Source organism: Tachyglossus aculeatus, chromosome X4 (assembly GCF_015852505.1).
Source record: "Tachyglossus aculeatus isolate mTacAcu1 chromosome X4, mTacAcu1.pri, whole genome shotgun sequence".
Lineage (NCBI taxonomy): Eukaryota > Metazoa > Chordata > Mammalia > Monotremata > Tachyglossidae > Tachyglossus > Tachyglossus aculeatus.
The window spans coordinates 18,737,169-18,758,740 of NC_052098.1; the positions used below are offsets into that span (position 1 = coordinate 18,737,169).

The window sequence follows — 21,572 nt, forward strand, 5'->3', positions numbered from 1 at the left end:
TAACTCAATAAAAGACACAGTGGGAATGGGATCGGGGCTGCTTGTCACTCATACCTCTCTCCAGAGGTAAATGGGCAGGTAGCCAGTTTCCTTTGCTGCTCTATCTGAACTCATGTCTCCGAGTCATTTTTCCTATCTGCGTCATCACCTTGGGTACTCGAACCCTGCAGCCGATTTACACTGATTAACCTATTTTGCACCCTACTTTTCGATAACAGGTATAAAGTGGGAAAAGTTAAGGAAAGGAGATCCTTCCAGATTAGTATATGAACACTACCTCTAAGGGCAAACCCTGTGGAATAAGAAAGAATCATTGTGAGACAGAAACTAGAGCACTGATTTTACCATGAAAAATAGAAACTGTGGTGATGATTAACCCTTGAGAAAAGGCATCAGCAACATAGTATAGGGCAGAGTCAATATAGGAAAGTAATTATGTGAAACAATGTAATCATTGAATGTATCTGATGAATGGAAACAGTGGTGACATGGGAAGCAGCATGACCTAGTGAAAAAGCGTGGGCCTGGGAGTTAGAGGGCCTGGGTTCTATTCCTGGCTCCTCCACTTGCCTGCTGTGTGACCTTGGGCAAATCACTTCGCTTCTCTGTGCTTCAGTTTCCTCAACTGTAAATTGGGGATTCCATACCTGTTCTCCCTCCTACTCAGACTGCGAACCCCATGTTGGACAAGGATTGTGTCTGACCTGATGATCTTGTATCTACTCCAGCATTTAGAACAGTGCTTGATGTATAGCAAGCACTTACAAATACCATAGTTGTTATTATTATTATCAGACAATCCCCCTATGGGACAGGAACTGTGTCTGATCTACTTACCTTGTATTTACCCCAGTGTTTAGAGTAGTGCTTGGAAAATAATGAGTGCTTAAATACCACAATTGCTATTATAATAATATACACACACAATCACAAACACACCCAGACCCCCTCCCTTAGAAGATGCACTGCGGTGGGAGTTAGTGCTCTGTTAAACCACCATGACCCTCTTTCCTTTTGTTACTTAGTAAACAAATTTTCTGGGCCCAATTTGATTCCCAGGCCATCTCCTGCCATTGCTTTAGGGGCTCAACCCTCACTACAAATTGACATTGGTTTCCCAAGCAGTCTGTTGGGGAGAGGATCTGCTGATTAGCTGCTGTTGAACCACAATTAGGCAAGAACAATCCTTGTTATAAATGAATAAGTTAACATTAGAGTTTATAGCTGAGGTTTTTCTGCTGAGATAACCACCACAACCCCACCCCCACAGCACTGAACCCTGCATATCTTTCTGCTCTGCTGCTTCCCCTAGCTGTAATTTATTTTAATGTCTGTCTCCTCCACTAGATTGTAAACTCCTTGAGGGCAGAGATCATATCTACTAATTCTTTTGCACTCTCCCAAGCGCTTAGTACAGTGCTCTGCACATGGTTAATGTTCAATAAATACCACTGATAGATCGACTGTTTGATTTGATGAACAACTAGTTTCTTGGAGCAGTAGAGCTGATGTCCAGTGCTAGGCCCCTTCTGAATTCTACAGTGATGTTTTATGATAGGGGTCGGGCCTGGGAGTCAGAAGGACCTGGGTTCTAAACCTGGCTCTGCCACTTGTCTGCTGTGTGACCTTGAGCAAATCATTTTACTTCTCTGTGTCTCAGTTTCCTCATCTGTAAAATGGGGATTAAGACTGTGAGACCCATGGGGGACGTGGACTGTGTCCAAGATGATTAGCTTGTATCTACCCCAGCTCTTAGTACAATGCCCAGCAGATAGTAAGTGCTTAACAAATACCATAAAAAAATTAGCAACCGATATGACTACTGTTTCATCATCATCATCATAGAGACTGTAAACTCCTCTAGACTGTAAGCTCATTATGGGCAGAGAATGTGTCTACCAACTCTGTTATATAGTAGCTTCCCAAGCGCTTAGCACAGTGCTCTGCACACAGCAAGCGCTCAATAAATATGATTGATTGATCATCATCATTTACTGAACACCTATTGCAGAGCCCCAAACCACAAGTCGAAAATGGTAAACATGACCCCATAAGCATTAACTAAAAAGAAAATGCCAAAGAAAAACCAACACTTGAAAAATCCTGATTAGTTTGCTATTTAATTTTCAGAATCCATACCTGATTTTTATTTGATTTAGCCTCCTGAATATAGCAATCAAGAAAAAGGGCTCCACCTTGTGTCTGTTCCTCTGAATCACTGCTCATTTCACACGTTTAATATAATAGTTTTTATTAATCAATCACTTGTATTTATTGAGAGCTTACTGTGTACAGAGCACTATACTAAGCACTTGAGAGAGTACAATATAATAGAGGTGGTAAACGCATTGCCCACAATGAGTTTGCAGTCTTGAGGACTGGATTATTACTGGGTGCAGAGCGCTGCTCTAAACAATGGGAAAGAATGTACAGGTAGGAATTAGACACGGTTCCTGGCCTTCAGGGAGCTCACAGTCTCATTTGTAAAATCAATCTATCAAAGTCAACACTGTGCTAGTACTCTATGCAGAGCTCTGTACTAATGAGAACAGTAGTCAGATGACCCAAACCCTGCTCTGGAGAAGCTTAAAGTCTAGCAGCAAAAATAGACACAAAATAGTTTACAGGAAGAAGAAAAAAGCAAAGTGGATTTGTTGATGAGTAAGGTGTGTAAATCTGTACAGAAGTGCTAAAGGTGGGTGTGACCACCTAAGTGCATAGCTGGTGCAGAGAAAAGATAAATTAATCAGGGATAGTCTCCTGGAGGAGATGTGATTTTAGATTATGAACTTCTTTTGGCAGGCAACATGTCTACCAATTCTGTTATATTGTACTCTCCCAAGCACATAGTATGGTGCTCTGCATTATTAGTATTCTCATTATATTTTCTTAATTACTTAATATGTGTCAAGCACTGTTCTAAGCTCTGGGGTAGCTACACGTTAATCAGGTTAGACACAGTCCCTGTCCCACATGGGGCTCACACTCTTAACCCCCATTTTACAAATGAGGTAACTGAGGCCCAGAGAAGTGAAGTGACTTGCCTGAGGTCACAGAGCAGACAAGAGGCAGAGCCAGGATTAGAACCCAGGTCCTTCTGATTCCCCAGTCTCGTGCTCTTCGCTCTAGCCCACACTGTTTCTCTGCATGCAGTAAGTACTCAATGAATCCATTGAGTGATGGATTCATTGATTCAGAAGAGCTTTGAAGATGGGGAGAGTTATGGTCTGGCAGATTTGAAGTGGGAAGAAGTTACGGGCAGGAGGAAGGGTGTGATCAGGGGGTTGGAGTCAAGAGAGATGAGAAAGAGGTCTGGCGAGTAGGTTAGCTTGAGAGGAATGAAGAATGAGAGCTGGCATGAAGCGGGAGAAAAGATTTGATCGCCACTCCTGTCACCATTGCCACTGCCCCTGCTCCCTATGGGTCATAAGGGGTGGCTGTTGTGGGGAGGAGAAAAGGAAAAGGAATAGAGCAGGGGAGATGTAGGTGGTGGGATATGGTAGTGGGTGGAAAGGCATGCCATATAGAGCAGAATTGCTTCAGGCAAAGAAATACCTAATCCACTGTGCTAAATCCTGAGAGTAGAAGCAATACAATCAGATCAGATGTGGAACCTAAAAAGTGATGTGAGGTCCACAGAGAGCTAATTAGTACTTTTGGGTCAGAGAAGAGCGTACAATTTGTTGAGATTAATATTATCAAGGGAATAATGCAGACATAATCCTGAGTCACCTTTTTGATAGGAGCCCTGCTTTTACATTTGTACATGGGTTCATAAAGGATTAAAGCAATGACAGATGGCATATTGTTTTATAATAGTCTCATTCCCAGGGCAGAAAATCTCTTATATAAACCACTTGTTTATCCTGCTGTGAAAAGTTTTGAAACTTTATTTTAAGTTAAAATAGTATCCTCTGCCTTTAAAATATATTTTTCAGTATGAAGTAATAAACTCTACATTTCACGTGATCTCTGATGATAAACCCAAGCAAACTTCCGGGTGAATAAAGAAACTAGAAAAAAAAATCATTCTTGTTTTCAGCTCAGGGGAGATTTTTATAGGCCAAGGAAAGTTTGAACAAAACCCATTCAGATGTTCTGGAGTTTTGCGTTTTTTTTTTTTCTTATGAAATCTTAAGAGTCTTTTCAGTGTAATTATGAGAAAACAGCTGAAAATACTTTTTTGCGTAATATGTAATTTCATTTGACTATGAAATTCTCTTGTGGTGAATCATGGAGAAGAATGACTACAAGCTTTTGACAGTGAAAGAAAATTAAAGGCTGCCTATGCGTGTGGAGAGAATGGGTGAATCCAGAAAACAGAAAAAAAAAAATAGATTCTGAGGAGCACTAGTTTCATGCTTCTTCCTCACCTTCAAGTTATACGTGTGTGTGTGTGCGTGCGTGCGTATGTGTGCTGTGTATAGTTGTCTTCAATACTCGAATATGCCACTAACAGTGAAAGTAACATGTGTATGTATGTGTATGTCTGCAAAGGAACTTGGAACCCACATTCCTTACAGTGACCACACAGACTGTCTCTTGTTGTGCTTTCATGTTCATTATTCATAGTGGCTGGCACGCTCACCTACACTAAAATTTTGTTTTCCTCTTCTTGCCTCCAGGCATCCCTCCCACGGTTGCCCCCACAAGCACCTGTAGCTCAATATGTCTAAAGTCGAACTCCTCATCTTCCCTTCCAAACCCTCTCTTTCACTTAACCTCGTCGTTACAGTTGAGGGCATCACCATCCTCCCCATTTCTGAAGCCTGAAACCTTCCTTGACTCTCTCCTTGACTCCACCAGTTTGACTGGTTCTAATCTTCGGTTGAGCAATTGATCAGTGGTATTTATTGAACGCTTACCGTGTGCAGAGCACTGTATTAAGTGGTTGGGCAAGTACATTATAACAGAATGGATAGACATGTTTTCTGCCCACAATGAGCTTACAGGCTAGAGGTTATGGTTATACAGCAAAGCGGCCCCAATTTTGATCTCCTGCTGAACAGCGCTCACTGGAGTCAGTCAGTCAGTCAATCGTATTTATTGAGTGCTTACTGTGTGCAGAGCACTGTACTAAGCACTTGGGATGTGGGTTCTAATCCCGACTCTGCCACTTGTCTGCTGTGTGACCTTGGGCAAGCCACTTAACTTCTCTGTGCCTCGGTTACCTCATCTGTAAAATGGGGATTAAGACTGTGAGCCCCACGTGGGACAACCTGATTACCTTGTTTCTACCCCAGTGCTTAGAACAGTGCTTGGCACATAGTAAGCGCTTAATAAATACCATAATTATTATTATTGTTCTTACAATATAACAATATAACAGACACATTCCCTGTCCACAGCAAGCTTATAAGCTAGAGGGGGAGACAGACATAAATGGAAATAAATAAATTACAGATATGTACATAAGTGCTGTGCGGCTGGGAGTGGGAATGAATAAAGGGAACAAGTCAGTGTGATGGAGAGGGGAGTTGAAGGGAGTCTAATAATCCTTTCTCTTCAACAGAACACCCATGGGCGGAAGGAAACAGCATGGCAGGGGTGGGCAGTGCCCAAGCCGCCTGAAGCAGCATGGCCTAGTGGATAGAGCACAGTCCTGGGAGTCAGAAGGACCTGGGTTCTCATCCCGGCTCTGCCACTTGTCTGCTGGGTGACCTTGGGTGAGTCTCTTCACTTCTCTGGGCCTCAGTTACCTTTTCTGTAAAATGGGGATTAAGACTGTGAGCGCTATGTGGGACAGGGACTGTGTCCAACCTGATTACCTTGTATCTACCTCATTGCGTAAAACAGTGACTGGCACATAGTAAGCACCTAACAAATACCACTGTTATTATTATTATTAATTTCCCCATGCAGCATGACTGACTCCCCCCACACTCAGAGGCTCCATATCCTGTGGGCCCTTCCCCAGCTACGTGTCCCCTGGCCTGGACTCAGCCCATTGAGACGGGCTTCTCCAGGCCCAAATGATGTGGCTCTGGGTCCCCTCAGCCGCAGGCACCTCCCTGGACCACCCCCAGCACCCAGGCTGTGAGATTTCACAGACTCTGGCCACTTGGGAGTCGGTCTCCCCCTCTAGACTGGAAACTCACTGTGGCCAGGGAATGTGTCTGTTTATTGTTCTATTGTACTCTCCCAAGTGCTTAGAACGGTGCTCTGCACATAGTAGGCACTAAATAAATACAATTGAATGAATATTCAGGGTGCAACCAGATGGATAGGGAGTCTAAACAAGTTAATTAAGTAAAATATTTGCATATGTGTAAACCATCTTACAAACTCATTTGGGTGGCAGTTGATGGAATTTCTGGATCCTCTGTCCTTAATTTATAACTTTAAATATCTGGATGAACTAACCTTTTCAACAATATTGTAACTTTCTTGAATGTCTTGTATAATGAGCAGAACATTAACTCGTGCTTTAATTATTTCTATCCTAGATGGGAAGCCCTACACATCTTTTTAATGGTATCTGTTAAGCGCCAGGGTAGAAACAAAGTAATCAGGTCGGACACAGTCCATGTCCCACATGAGGCTCAGAGTCGGTAACTGAGGCCCAGAGAAGTGAAGGGACTTGTCCAAGGTCACACAGCAGACAAGTGGCAGAACCGGGACTAGAACCCAGGTCCTTGTGACTTCCAGGCCTGTGCTCTAGCCACTAGGCCATGCTGCTTCTCATGACCAAAGGTTTTCACTGACGACACAGAACTCCAAGCCATCACCAAATCCTGCTATATAGGCAGTACTCTGTGCATCTTTGGATAGCTGACGTAATAGAAAACAGAATTTTAAAAGCTGGCAAGACTTTCAGTAGGCTGCAAAACCTAGTGGGGCAACATCAGGAAATCAAACACCAACGAAGCTTATAAGGTTGTTATGGTGTCCATACTCCTGTTGCTGTGAGACTCCAACCAACTACAGAAGACCCACCAGCTTCTAGATCAGCTTCACCAGCACCACCCTCAAACCACACTCAACTTCAAATGGCAGGTAAGATTACGAACAATGAGGTCCCAAATGGGAATCAGCACACCAGGGCTGAAGTGATGCTCACAGCAACACAGCGTTACCAGACAGGACATGTGAGGAGAATGAACGACAGCAGGATACTTAGCTACTATCTGATGAACTGAAAGTGGGCACGTACAAACCAGGAGATTGGAATCCACTATATTAAGATAACAATGTACTGTCCCAAATAATGCAAAACAGCAGTGGAGTGTTGACACACTATTGCAGCCTGGTATGAAGCAATCAGGAAAGTGATTAGTCTAAGAAGGAAGGCTTAAAAACAGAGATAGGTCCTGTATGGCACAAATCTATTAGCCCAGCAAGGACCTATCCTTAAAATGCAAATATCGTTTTTTTTTCAGTCACACTCATATGCATGGTTATGATCTTACTGTTGGGAACATCATCCTTGCAAGTGAAGCTATTATTTCTCAGTGAAAATTTATTTTGGAAACATAATGCAGTACAATCATTGGGTACACTGTACGTTAGCAGCTTGCTAAGGTGTGACTGCACAACAAACGATAGCCTTCCAGGAAACATTTGATCTATGGATTCCTTTTTTTTTAATGGTATTTGTTAAACGTTTACTACGTGCCAGGTTCTGTACTAAGTGCTGGGGTAGATAACAAGCTAATAATAATAACAGTGGTATTTGTTTAGCGCTTACTATGTGTCAGGCAGTGAACTAAGTGCTAATAAAATAATCAGGTTGGACACAGTCTAAGACCCACATGGGGATCACAGATTTAATTCCCATTTTACAGATTAGGTAACTCAGGCACAGAGAAGTTAAGTGACTTGCCCAAGGTCACACAGCAGACGTGTGTTGGAGCCGGAATTAGAGTCCTCCAGTTAAAACATTGCTTTATGAACTGCCTTCCTCTGATTGGTTCCCCCACGCAAAATTTGATTTGTGGGCACATCTACATGTTGAGTGGTCACCAAGATCTGATTGTGGGGAAAATCTGCCTGTCAGGGTCCATAAAGTCGCTTTGGCTTTGTGGTAGAAGTGGCATGCTGTAGTGGATAGAGCACAGGCCTGGGAGTCAGAAGGTCATGGGTGCTAATCCAGCCTCCGCCACTTGTCTGCTGTGACCTTGGGCAAGTCACATCACTTCTCTGTGCCTCAGTTACTTCATCTGTAAAATGGGCATTGAAACTGTGAGCCCCACATGGGATAGGGACTCTGTCCAACCCGACTTACTCGTATCCACCCCAGCGCTTAGTGTAGTGCCTAGTACATAGTAAGCGCTCAACAAATGTCATAATCATTATTATTATTATTATTACCCAATTATTCAGGAAAGTGAATTTTAAACAGATACTGCTGTTCTTACCTGGATTAACCGCCAGAGGGCAGTAAATGAACAATTAGAACCTCTTTCAGAGAATCTCTAATAGTTTTAGGAAGTATCAGAGTGTTTGCTACTCCTTGTTTTTTCGCAGTTGACAAAACCATATTCTTAATATCAAAGTTATGCTGCAAATTGTAAAACAATTCTGACTCCAATGTCTAGGCATTGCCATAGGTTTGCGATCAAAAACAATACATAGGCAAAAATTAACTTGTAAATTCCGTCAACAAATTAGGTATTGTTTTAAAATTTGATCTTGAACTGATTATTTCAATCAATGAAATCTTCAACTTTATATATATATATATGTACAGAAGATATATATATCTTCTAAACTGTGAGCCTGTTGTTGGGTAGGGACAGTCTCTATATGTTGCTGGTTTGTACTTCCCAAGTGCTTAGTACAGTGCTCTGCACACAGTAAGCACTCAATAAATACAATTGAATGAATGAATGAATATATATAACTGTATATATATATATATATAAGCCAGAATGATTTCTTGAAAAGCATACAATGCCATCAACCTTCTCAGGAAGAACCTCACTGAAGAACATCAGTTTGACTTCACTAAAGGTTGGAATATTTTCTTCCTTGTTGAAACCAGTGGAAGCCAATACTTAAACACAATCAAGGTGAGCAAATTGAGGCATGGACATGTCCTGTGTTGGACTGGGACTATATTATGTAGTATTATGGTGAAAACAAGCACTATGTAGAACTGATTGCAATGTATACAGTTTTTCCACTTGTCTAGATTCCCCCCTCAAAGCTCTTTGAAGGCAAAGTCCTTTATTTGCAGGTTTTTATTTGAAGAGAAGCAGTGTGGCCTAGCGGAAAGACCGTGGGCCTAGGAGCCAGAGGACTTGGGTTCTAATCCCAGCTCTGCCAATTGCTTGCTGTGTGATCTTTTTTTATGGTATTTGTTAAGCGCTTAGTATGTGCCAGGCACTGTTCTAAGTGCTGGGGTAGATAGATACAAGCTAATCAGGTTGGACACAGTCCCTGTCCCATGTAGGGCTCCCGATCTTAAGCCAACTTAAGGCAACTGAGGCCCAGAGAAGTGAAGTGACTTGTCCAAGGTCATACAGCAGATAGTGGCAGAGCCAGGATTAGAACCCAGGTCCTTCTGACTCCCAGGCCCCTGCTCTATCCACTAGGCAATGCTTCTTGGCCAAGTCACTTCATTTTTCTGTGCCTCAGTTTCCTCACCTATTTATTTGGGGATTAAAATACCTGCTCTCCCATTTAGACTGTGAGCCCCCTATGGAACAGAAAATGAGGAGCTTGTATAATAATAATAATGATGGCATTTGTTAAGCACTTACTATGTGCAAAGCACTGTTCTAAGCGCCGGGGGGGTTACAAGGTAATCAGGTTGTCCCACGGGGGGCTCACAGTGTTAATGCCCATTTTACAGATGAGGGAACTGAGGCCCAGAGAAGTTAAGTGACTTGCCCAAAGTCACACAGCTGACAATTGGCAGAGCCAGGATTTGAACCCATGACCTCTGACTCCAAAGCCTGTGCTCTTTCCACTGAGCCACACTGCTTCTTGTATCTAGAACTGCTTAGAACAGTACTTGACGCGTAATAATAAGCTCTTAACAAATATCATAATTATTTTTTGACAGCTTTTGGTTCATTTGCAGATTTTTTTAGTTCCCAGGTTCTCCTAGGCTACTCCCACTTATGGTGGGCAGTGGTGGGCCTCAACCCTGCCTCAGTCCCCTGCTGCCTGCGATCTCTTTGGGGGCCAGCAGCTGCACCCCACGTCTTTCATCGGCCAGCTGGGGTTCACCGATGGGAGAGAGGCTGCCCCGTCCTCATGGCACCACTCCCGCCAGGGAAGTACTCAAACAGTGTCAACTGAGTGAGCTCTCCACTGCACCCCTGACATCCCACCTCTGGGGCCCACCAGAGGACAGGGAAGGGAGGGTAGCTGTTCCCAACGGCCCTGCTCCAGCCCTGGAAGAACTCGGCATTGAGAAGTCAAGAAGGCAACGTGAGGCCTTCTCGACATTTAAAATGTTGAAGAAGTCACTTTCGTGGCTGCAGTTATGACTTCTGTTAATAATAATAATAATAATTATTATTATTATTATTATGGTATTTGTTAAGTGCTTACTATGTGCCAAGCACTGTTTTAAGCGCTGGGGTAGATACAAGGTAATCAGATTGTCCCACATGGGGCTCACACCCTTAATCCCCACTTTACAGATGAGGTAACTGAGGCAGAGAGTAATTAATAGGCTTGCCCAAGGTCACACAGCAGACAAGTGGCGGAACAGGGATTAGAGCCCATGTCCTCTGACTCCGAAGCCTGTGCTCTTGCCACTAAGCTACGCTGCTGTTGGTCTGAGCTGCGAGGAGCCTGAAATCCTGCTGCTCCTTTTGTGTTCATTATCATCCTTGTCTTCTATATTTTTGTTTTTTCATTAGTGTCTATCGCCAGAACCCTTCTCCCCTTACTCTTAGACTCTGAACTCCTTGGAGACCAGGAACTGTATCTCTACCTCATCGACAAATTTCTTACTCCTTAGTGCTTATTACAATGCTTTGCACATAGTAAGCACTTAATACATACTGTTATTACTACCGCTACTATTGATCGGCCACCCTCTCCCTTTGCCCCCCCAAAGCTCAGAGTTGTCTAATAAACTTTCACTGTCACCCCCAAATGGTATTCACCATGTCCCCTCATTTGCAGAGAATTCTCAAACCAATTCCTGGCAAATACCAAAGCGCTGTTGTAACGAGAACCAGCGTGAACAAATGGAAAAGAACATGGACCTGGGGAGTCAGAGAACCTGGGTTCTATTCCCGGCTCTACCACTTGTCTGCTGTGTGACCTTGGGAAAGCCACTTAACTTACCAGTGCCTCGGTTTCCTCCTCTGTAAAATGGAGATTAAATCCTACTTCGACTGTGAGCCCCATGCGGGACGGGGACTGTATCCAACCTGATAATCTTGTATCTACCCCAGCACTTAGAACAGTGGTTGGCACATAGTAAGCGTCTAACAAATACCATGATTATCATGAATTATTATTAGTCCCTTCAGCAGCCGGTACAAAATGGGTAATCGATGAATTCTGATGACTGACTGAATCTAAATTTCAAAAGGAGACCCACAAGCTCAATACTTTACAAGCTCAGTAGACTCTTCATTATGCCATAAAGTCAACTTCCTTCACCAACACAGTGAAATTGAAAGGGCTATTGCAGTAACTCTTGCTAGATCACAAGGAGAGCATTAGAGAACTGCAAGTTCAGGCTTGACGTACCATCTGAACCAATTCCCCACAACAGCAAATGTTGAAGATTATTTGTTTTTGCTTTTGTATTCTCGCCCAGACCTGCTTACTCTAATATCCCATATAAAACATGACTTTAATAATAGTCTACAGGGTTTATGTAGCACTTTGTACTTTGAAGTGTTTTAAAGCTACTAATTACTACAGTGCTCTGCGCACGGTAAGCACTCAAAAAATAAGATTGAATGAATGAATGAATTTCTAATCCACCCAGCAAAAGTTGCAACTGGCCCAGTTTGCTTTTTTTTGCATTTAGCTTGATGTAAACTTTGATTGGAAACTATTTTTATGTCTCAGTCTGGCCTTACTTCCTTTGTTATGGGTGCGGGGGGGGGGGGGGGGCGGAGGAGAGCGGGAGAAACAGGAAATGCTTAGAAAAGTAGAAACTCATTACTCTTCCTCTTCTTACTAGGTTAATAAAAGAAGCAAAATAGAAGGCCATTATTATTTTAAAGACATTTTGTATACTGTTAAATTGTTTGGAACTAGGAATGCAAATCCAAAATGTAGTTATCACTGGTTAAAGCAAGAGGAATAAGAAACAGTGTGGCCTAGTGGAAAGAGCACGGGCCTGGGAGTCAGAAAGATATGGGTTCTAATACCGGCTCTGCCACTTGTGTGCTGTGTGACCTTGGGCAAGTCACCTCACTTCTCTGGGCCTCAGTTACCTCATCTGTATAATGGGAATTAAGACTGTGAGCCCCACGTGGGACATGGACTGTGTCTTAACCTGATTAGCTTGTATCTACTCCAGCGTTTAGTATAGTGCTTGACACATAGTAAGTGCTTAACAAATACCATTAAATTAAAAAAAAAAACACTAGCACTAATCAGGAAAAACAAGATTAAAAAAAATTTTAAAAAAATCTCCGGCACTGCTTTATTCAGTACGATCAAGAAAACTGGATCAGTCAGTTTTACTTTCCATTGTCCATGCCTAGGGAGACTAATAATGAGTCATTCCGTTTTATAGATTTTTATTTGTTTCAACTAATTACTAGTTCTGTGGAAACTTCTTTGTGGTGGGAAAATAGCAAGTAGAGGAACATGCCATATATAACATAAAAGTCTGAGACTATATATATATAGTATATCTGTATATACTGTACAGATAGAGTTGTCCTTCATATTTAGTCAGTCAATCGTATTTATTAAGTGCTTAATGTGTGCAGAGCACTGTACTAAGTGCTTGGGAGAGTACAGTATAAAAATAAAACAGACACAGTCCTGGCCCACAATGAGCTTACAGTCCAGAGGGAGGAGTTTACAGTCTAGAGGGATGTAGGGATTGTCTCTATTTGTTGCAGAATTTTACTTTCCAAGCATTTGGTACAGTGCTCTGCACACACTAAGTGCTCAATAAATATGATTGATTGAATGAATTAATGAATGATACTAGTGCTGGTAAGATTTCATGCATGATTGTGTGTGGCTGAAAACAGAATCTTCCACATTGTTGACATGAAAAGTTAACTGGGTACATTTTCTAACCCCTCTTACTCATTTGGGGTGAAATATGCCTTACCAAGTAGGGCTACCCAGACAGCATGGGTGTTGGGCAAAAGGCACTATTCCCTCTCCAGCAAATGAAACCAGTACTTATATTCATTCATTCATTCAATCGTATTTATTGAGAGCTTACTGTGTGCAGAGCACTGGACTAAGTACTTAATATAATACTTTTGTTTAGGCCTGAGAGGGTGAGAGCAGGTAAGGAAGAGGACAAAGGAGTATTTTACTAACAGCAGGACCCACAGTTGATTTGGAAGGCAACAAGGGTCTCAGTTCCCTCATCCGTAAAATGGGAATAAGATATCTGCTCTCTCTCCCTCTATGATGAGCCCTGTTTAGGACAGGGATCGGTTCTGATCTGATCATCCTGAATCTACTCCAGTTAAACTTAGCACATGGTAAATGCTTAATAAATGCCATTATTACTTTCTTTTCCAGTACTGATGATGGTTTGGCTCTGGCAGTGTACACCACTCTCTCTCTCTCTCCCATTTCCCATATGGCCAACTGCATGCATTGCTGGGGGAACGGATGTTATCTACGTTGATAGTGGAACCAAAAATCTGTTAGACCTTCTTGGCAAAAGACACTGTCGTGTCTTTCCTCTTTCATCAGCTATTACCAAGTGTGCTGGAATTCCCAGATTGACCTTACTAAAGGTTGGAGTCTTTTTTTGCTTGCTGAAAGCAGTGGGCATGAATATTTACACAATCAAGGTGAGCAAGTTGTGGCACGGACACGTCCCGGGTGGGACAGGGACTTTCTGGTCTGCTTATCTTGCATCTGTTGTTGTCCTATGCTATCGAGTCGCGTGTGACCCATAGCGACGCCATGGACACATCTCTCCCAGAACACCCCACCTTCATCAGCAATCATTCTGGTAGTGTATCCGTAGAGTTTTCTTGGTAAAAAATACTGAAGCGGTTTACCATTGCCTCCTTCCACGCAGTAAACCTGAGTCTCCGCCCTGGACTTTCTCCCATGCCACTGCTGCCCGGAACAGGTGAGTTTTGACTTGTAGCAGATTGCCTTCCACTCGCTAGCTACTGCCAAAGCTAAGAATGGAATGGATATGGCTCTGCTTGATTCTCCCTCCCATAGTAGAAATTGGTAGAGTACTGGAAACTCTCCAGGTGCGACCCTGAGAGGTGATCTTGCATCTACGCAGTGCTTAACACAGTGCTTGGCACACAGTGAGCCCTTAATAAATATCAGTCAGTCAGTTGTATTTATTGAGTGCTTACTGTGTACAGAGCACTGTACTAAGCACCTGGGAGAGTGAAATATAACAATATAACAGACATAGTCCCTGCCCACAATGAGCTTACAGTCTAGAGGAGGTGACAGACATTAATTTAAATAAATAAATTACAGATATTTACATAAGTGCTATGACTGGGAGGGTGGATGAATAAAGGGAGAAAGTTAGGGTGACACAGAAGGGAGTTGAAGAAAAGGAAAAGCGGGCTTAGACTTCTAGTATTGAGTGCTTTTACTGAATAAAAACAACAACAATAACAACAACAGCCATAACAACGACAAGGAAAATAATAACAATAATGATTTCTCTTCCTACTTTCTTACAGTATCTTAGGTTTTGTAAAGGACTTTTTCCCTAAAGGACTCTTTCATCATCTATCTCATTTTTGCCTTCACGACCATCCTACGAGGTAGGTAGAAAAGCAGGTATTATTATCCCCATTTTGCAGATGAGGAAACTGAAAACAGAGAGGTTAAATAACTTGCCCACTGTCATGCAGCAGGCCAGTGGCAGGGTTCGGACTCAAACCCAGGTCCTCTGACTCCCAGGCCAGGACTCTTCCATTGTACCCTGCTGCCTCCCCTAAGATAAGGATTTCATGTTTGCCACCATGATCAGCAACCCCTGAAAGCTGAGTTGGGTGACTGTCTTGGGGGAGGAAGAAGTATGCATGAATGTGCGTGTACTGATTGCTCTCTCTCTCTCTCTCTCTCTCTCCCTCTCTCTCTCTCACTCTCTCTCTCTCTCTCTCTCATATTTTGCCCCCACAAAAATACCAATATTTCTCTTCCCTATTGTTTCCATGCTAAGTTAGGTTACTAGAATGGGCATTTTTGCTTGCTGCCGACCCTTTTCTAGGGTGGTGATGGACAGCTCAACGGCTATGGTGGTTCCCGAGCTCCACCTCCCACTCTGTGGCAACTTTTCAGGTTGTGCCCTCCCGGTCCTGGGCTGGTTTTTGGGTTTTGGATGAAACCCCCTGCGAGTAAGTTAGAATGAGGTCTTGTACCCACCGAAGAGCTGCCCTGGAGTTGGTGTCCTGAGTCAATGCCTGGCCTAGAGGGCTCACCAGCAGGCAAATTGCAATCTGCTGGATTACCTGGAAGAATTTTAATAGAAGTAGCGTGGCCTAGTAGAATGAGCCCAACTCTGGGAGTTGGAGGACCTGGGTTCCAATCCCAGCTCCACCACTTACCTGCTCCCTTCACTTTTCTGGTCCTTAGTTCCCTCATCTGTAAAATGGGGACTCAATTCCTGATCTCCCTCCTACTTAGACTGTGAGCTCCAAGAAGGACAACGTCCGTGTCCAACCTGATTAACTTGTATCTACCCCAGTGCTTGGAACAATGCTTGACAAATAATAGTAATTGTAATAACAATGATAATAATTTGTTCCTTGCAGTGCCCAGTGGGGCATTTTTGCTCTTACCCCTTGGTTTCACAGACCTCCTGAAGCTTCTGCCAAGAGCCACTCCCTTGATTGCAGTGAGCCTTGCTAGCCTGTCTGCGGCAGTTGTCACCTAGCTTTCAGCAGTGATGCTATACAGTCTGCGGCTAGATTTTATTACGTCCTTAAAATGTTTCCTTAGTCTCCTCAGACTTGATTGCCCCATTTCAGCTCACCACAGAGCAACCGTCTAGGTGTCCCACTGTCATCGATTCTCCTCACATCTCAACCAGAAAAGCCAAGTTCAGATAAGCATAGCAGAGCTTCAGTGCCAGTAGACTGACTTCATTCCAAGATATTTTGGTTTGGGAATCCTGTCTTGTCATCTGACTTTGCATGTAGCTCACAGTTAATGCTCAAGGAACTGCTCGAGGAGCATTTGTGCTGGAGCCAGGTCTCATATCCATATGAAAGGTTGGGCACCATAGTCAGATTTCTTTCTCAAAGGTCTATCTCAGATGCTCTACTTCATGGAAGATAATAATAATAATAACACTAACAATAATAATTATGGTATTTGTTAACTGCTTACTACGTGCCAAGCACTGTTCTAAGCACTGGGGTAGTACAAATTAATCAGATTGGACATAGTCCCTGTCCCACATGGGGCTCACAGTCTTAATCCCCATTTTTTACAGATGAGGTAACTGAGGCTCAGAGAATAATAATAATAATAATAATAATAATAATAATAATAATAGTACTTGTTAAGCACTTACTATGTGCCAAGCACTGTTCTAAGCGCTGGAGCAGATACAAGGTAATCAGGTTGTCCCACATGGAGTTCACAGTCTTAATCCCCTTGTACAGATGAGGGAACTGAGGCACAGAGAAGGTAAGTGACTTACTCAAGGTCACACAGCAGACAAGTGGCAGAGCCAGGATCTGTGTGACCTTGGGCAAGTCACTTAACTTCTCTGTGCCTCAGTTACCTCGTCTGTAAAATGGGGATTAAGACTGTGAGCCCCACGTGGGACAACCTGATTACCTTGTATCCCCCCCAGTGCTTAGAACAGTGCTTCGCACATAGTAAGTGCTTAACAAATGCCATTATTATTATTATTAGAACCCATGACTTCTGACTCCTAACTCCGGGCTCTTTCCACTAAGCCATGCACTTGCCCAAGGTCACACAGCAGACATGTGGCAGGGCTGGGATTAGAACCCATGGCCTCTGACTCCCACGCCCGGGCTCTATCCACTATGCCATGCCTCTACCATTCTGGGTATTACCAGGCCTGCTGGGTAGAGGTTTTGACACCTGTCTACATGTTTTGTTTTGTTGTCTGTCTCCCCCTTCTAGACTGTGAACCCGTTGTTGGGTAGGGACCATCTCTATGTGTTGCCGACTTGTACTTCCCAAGCGCTTAGTACAGTGCTCTGCACACAGTAAGCACTCAATAAATATGATTGAATGAATGAATGGAGGTGATCCAACTCTGAGAAAGAGCCTGAGTCAGTTTTGGCATCCTTTCACCCTTGCGTCAAACTAATTGGGGAGGAGAAGGGAAGGAATGTGTGCTAGATATCAGTAGCTTTCAGTGCTCAGCCACCCTCGATGTATTCCTAGAGCCTTGCACGGGCTTGGGAAAGCTCACAGTTCCCAGGGAACAAGCTCTTGGGACTTGGTCAGCCAGATTTAGGTGCTCACTCACTCACTCACTCACTCAGTGCTATTTACTGAGCACCTACTGGTGTAGAAGACTGCACCGAGCACTTGGGAAAATACACCAGGAGCAAATGTTTCCAGCCCTCAGTTTACAAGAAGGGAGCAAGGTGAAGTTAGAGGGTGAGCCTGGGAGTAAACACTCAATAAATACCACTGATCAATTGAAGAGTGCGAGCTGGAGAGAAGTAGTAGAGCCTACATGTAAGAAAAAGTACTTAGAGCTTAGAACAGTGCTTTGAACATAGTAAGCACTTAATAAATGCCATTATTATTATTATTATTATTATTATTATTATTATTATTATTATTATTATTATTACTGGAACAAGTGTCCTGGGGAATCTGGTCTCTCCTCTTTGGTGGACAGCAGCTGCATAAACATAACTGTGGTATTTGTTAAGTGTGTACATTGTGCCGAGCACTGTACTAAATGCTAGGGTAGGTAGAAAGAAGCAGATCAGTCTTATATACTGGGTACTGACTGCATTCAGAACACTGTACTAAGCACTGGGGGGGGGGGGGGGGGGGCGGCTGTTACAGGGTTGATAGACATGTTACCAGCCCAGTGAGCTTCCAGTCACAGGCTGTAAGTGACTGTAAGTGACTTCAGCAGACTAGGCCAGATCAGCTCTTGGATTTCTGGGTTGGGCAAGGCTCTGTGTGTCCCTGTTCGGAGAGATGGATTTTTTTTTTTAAAAGGGTATTTAAGTGCTTACTCTAAATTAGGCACTGTACTACGCACTGGGGTAGTTACAAGCTAAGCGGGTTAGACCCGACCCATGTTAGACATGTTAGTCGGGGTTAGTCACAGGGCTCCCCATTATACAGATGAGGTCATTGAGGCACAGAGAAGTGAAGCAACTTGCCTGAGGACACGCAGCAGACAAGTGGCAGAGCCAGGATTAGAATTCCAGTCCTCTGGCTTCCAGACCCTGTGCTCTAGCTACTGGGCCACACCGCTTCTCAAGTGCCTTCTGGTTCGCAGTTTGTGCTTTGCTTTCCAAAGGCCTCTAGGTACCCAAACCCTAACCCTGACTAGAGAAGCAACGTGGTTTAGTGAAAAGAGCCCGGGATTGGGAGTCGGAGGACGCGGGTTCTAATCCACGCTCTGCCACTTGTCTGCTGTGTGACCTTGGGCAAGTCACTTCACTTCTTTGTGCCTCAGTTACCTCATTTGGAGAATGGGGATTAAGACTGTGAGCCCCACGTGGGGACAACCTGATCACCCTGTCTCCACATCAGCACTTAAAACAGTGCTTGTCACATAGTAAGTGCTTAACAGAGAAGCAGCCTGGCTCAGTGGAAAGAGCCCAGGCTTTGGAGTCAGAGGTCATCATCATCATCATCAATCGTATTTATTGAGCGCTTACTGTGTGCAGAGCACTGTACTAAGCATTTGGGAAGTACAAATTGGCAACATATAGAGACAGTCCCTACCCAACAGTGGGCTCACAGTCTAAAAAAGTCATGGGTTCGAATCCCGCCTCCGCCACTTAGCTGTGTGACTTTGGGCAAGTCACTTCACTTCTCTGGGCCCCAGTTGCCTCATCTGTCAAATGGGGATGAAGACTCTGAGCCCTCTATGGGATAACGTGATCACCTTGTAACCTCCCCAGAGTTTAGAAAAGTGCTTTACACATAGTAAGCGCTTAATAAATATCATTATTATTATTATTATTACCCATCAACCAGAGCCGGGGCTCTTCCACCCTCTCCGGTCCTGTGGTTCATCAAATGATCGTTAATAATATTCTCCCCACCACCCCCCCAACCCCCTCGTCCCCCTCTCCATCCCCCCATCTTACCTCCTTCCCTTCCCCACAGCACCTGTATATATGTATATATGTTTGTACATATTTATTACTCTATTTATTTATTTATTTTATTTGTACACGTCTATTCTATTTATTTGATTTTGTTAGTATGTTTGGTTTTGTTCTCTGTCTCCCCCTTTTAGACTGTGAGCCCACTGTTGGGTAGGGACTGTCTCTAGATGTTGCCAATTTGTACTTCCCAAGCGCTTAGTACAGTGCTCTGCACATAGTAAGCGCTCAATAAATACAATTGATGATGATGATGACACAGGGGGCCGTAGTTGGCTCCTCCTTTCGCCCCCCCCGTAGATAGAACGGAGGGGCGGGGCGAGTTCTAGCCCCGCCCCCGGGAGCGTGATGACGTAAGGAGGCCGAGGAAAGGGGTGGGGTCCGGCTGGGGGGCGGGGGCTCAAAGTGGGGCGCGCTGACGCGACGTCGCGACGCCGCAAGGAAGGGGCGGGGCCAGGGGCCGAGCTCGGCGCCCGCTCTGCCGCCCGCGCCCCCACCCCCGCGGAGCCGGGGAGGGAGTGAGCGTTACCGCCTCAGCCCGGCCCGGCCAGCGGCCACTGAGGGGCGGCGGGCGCCCCCCGAGTGCGTCCGCCCGCCCCGCCGCGACGGGAGGTTGCGGGCACCGGGCTGGATGTGCGGGGAGCGCGCGCGTGGAGGGGCTTTGTGAAGTGAGGGCGCCGAGGCGGTCGGACATGTATTTCCTGAGCGGTTGGCCCAAGAGGCTCCTCTGTCCCTCGGGGACCCCGGCGGAGCCGTGCCACATCCAGGCGGCCCCTCACAGGGCTTTCTTCGCCGTCCTGGCCCCGGCCCACCTCAGCATCTGGTACAGCCGGGTGAGTATCAATCACGTCTGCTTTCTCGCGACTCCCACCTTACCAGCTCTTTTACCTCCCCCGTCCTTGTGGCACCCCTTGTACACTACTTGTACATATCTGTTCTATTTATTTTATTTTGTTAGTATGTTTGGTTTTGTTCTCTGTCTCCCCCCCTTTTAGACTGTGAGCCCACTGTTGGGTAGGGACTGTCTCTATATGTTGCCAATTTGTACTTCCCAAGCGCTCTGCACATAGTAAGCGCTCAATAAATACGATTGATGATGATGACCCCTTCCCCCGATTTCTCCACCATTTCCCCCCTCCTCCGCTTCCTTTTCTTCCCCAGATTTTTCCCGCTTTGACCTCCCCCATTGCCTTCCCATTAAGCAAAATCTCTCAAACCTTTGATTTACTACCCAAATTCGGCCTCTCCAACAGACACACACACACATACATATTCATGTAACTTTAGATCCCTCCTTGCCCACTCCCATTTTGGTAGCGCACCTTCCTCTCACCCCCACAACTCCCCCTCGTAAGGAAAGGCTACTCCAAACTCACGCCTTTGCCCACCCGGCGGCTCTTCCCCCAGTTTGTACCTGGCTGAAGAGGCAATGGGGGGGCGGGGGGGGGGAGGAACACAAAACAAGAAAAAAACCACGATTAAAACTCTTGGTCGGGAATTATAGAGCCGGCCTGGCTCTAATGGGGGGGGCGGGGGGGGGGAATTTAGGATTATCCGATGAAAATGTGCTCTTTCTATAAAAGAAGGATACGCTTCAGTCCTTACGTTAAAACGTCGAAACTTGTATTGCACAAAAAACTTAAAATATATGTGGGCAAGCGAATCGGCTTTCACATCTTGCAGGATAAAAAAATTGCGCTTGCAGTGAATCGATTTGGGACATCTGGTGGGGTTGGGTGGTCAAGTCACAGACTCTATTCTTGTTTCTAGTCCTTGAATCTCTAACTCTTGTTTTTTTGGTTCTTCAGGGGTCGATTAGGCAGTGTGCTCAATCCTGTACCTGTTCCCTTCTCTCTCCAGTTTCTGTTCCAGCCCCTTCTCCTTCCTTCCTTTTCCACTTTATCTCTTTTTGGGCCATTTCTCTGTTAGCATCTTCAAAAAGGGGGTGCTATAAAGGAGGAAGAGATGAACTGCAGGACAGTCAGCTGTGTTCTTCGGGAGAAAGTCTGATTGAAAAAAAACTAAGTTGGAAAAGGGAGGAAGTTTTGTTGTTGTTTTTTTTTTTTAAAGAACAATAACAAAAACTGGTGTGGCTTAGATTACTTCCCCTACAGGGAACTCTTAAATTCCTCTTCATGAAATCCACTAGACTTTATGAAAAAAAAGTAG

At 44.4% G+C, this 21,572-nt stretch overlaps 1 protein-coding gene and 1 non-coding gene across 3 annotated transcripts in view; one reads left to right on the forward strand and one right to left on the reverse strand.

The window, feature by feature from the left end:
• Nucleotides 1–14,216: 14,216 nt before the first annotated feature.
• On the reverse strand, nucleotides 14,217–14,354 carry LOC119948366. The gene has a single exon (XR_005456766.1). It is a non-coding gene; the product is annotated as a small nucleolar RNA SNORA7 (small nucleolar RNA).
• Nucleotides 14,355–19,997: 5,643 nt separating this feature from the next.
• RIC1 (RIC1 homolog, RAB6A GEF complex partner 1) overlaps nucleotides 19,998–21,572 on the forward strand; it is a 117,297-nt gene continuing 115,722 nt past the window's right edge. For both annotated transcript variants that reach the window (XM_038769488.1, XM_038769489.1), the window contains exon 1: nucleotides 19,998–20,236. In XM_038769488.1, coding sequence (XP_038625416.1) covers nucleotides 20,096–20,236 — 141 coding nt within the window. In that variant the 5' untranslated portion in view covers nucleotides 19,998–20,095. The remainder of the gene's footprint in view (nucleotides 20,237–21,572) is intronic.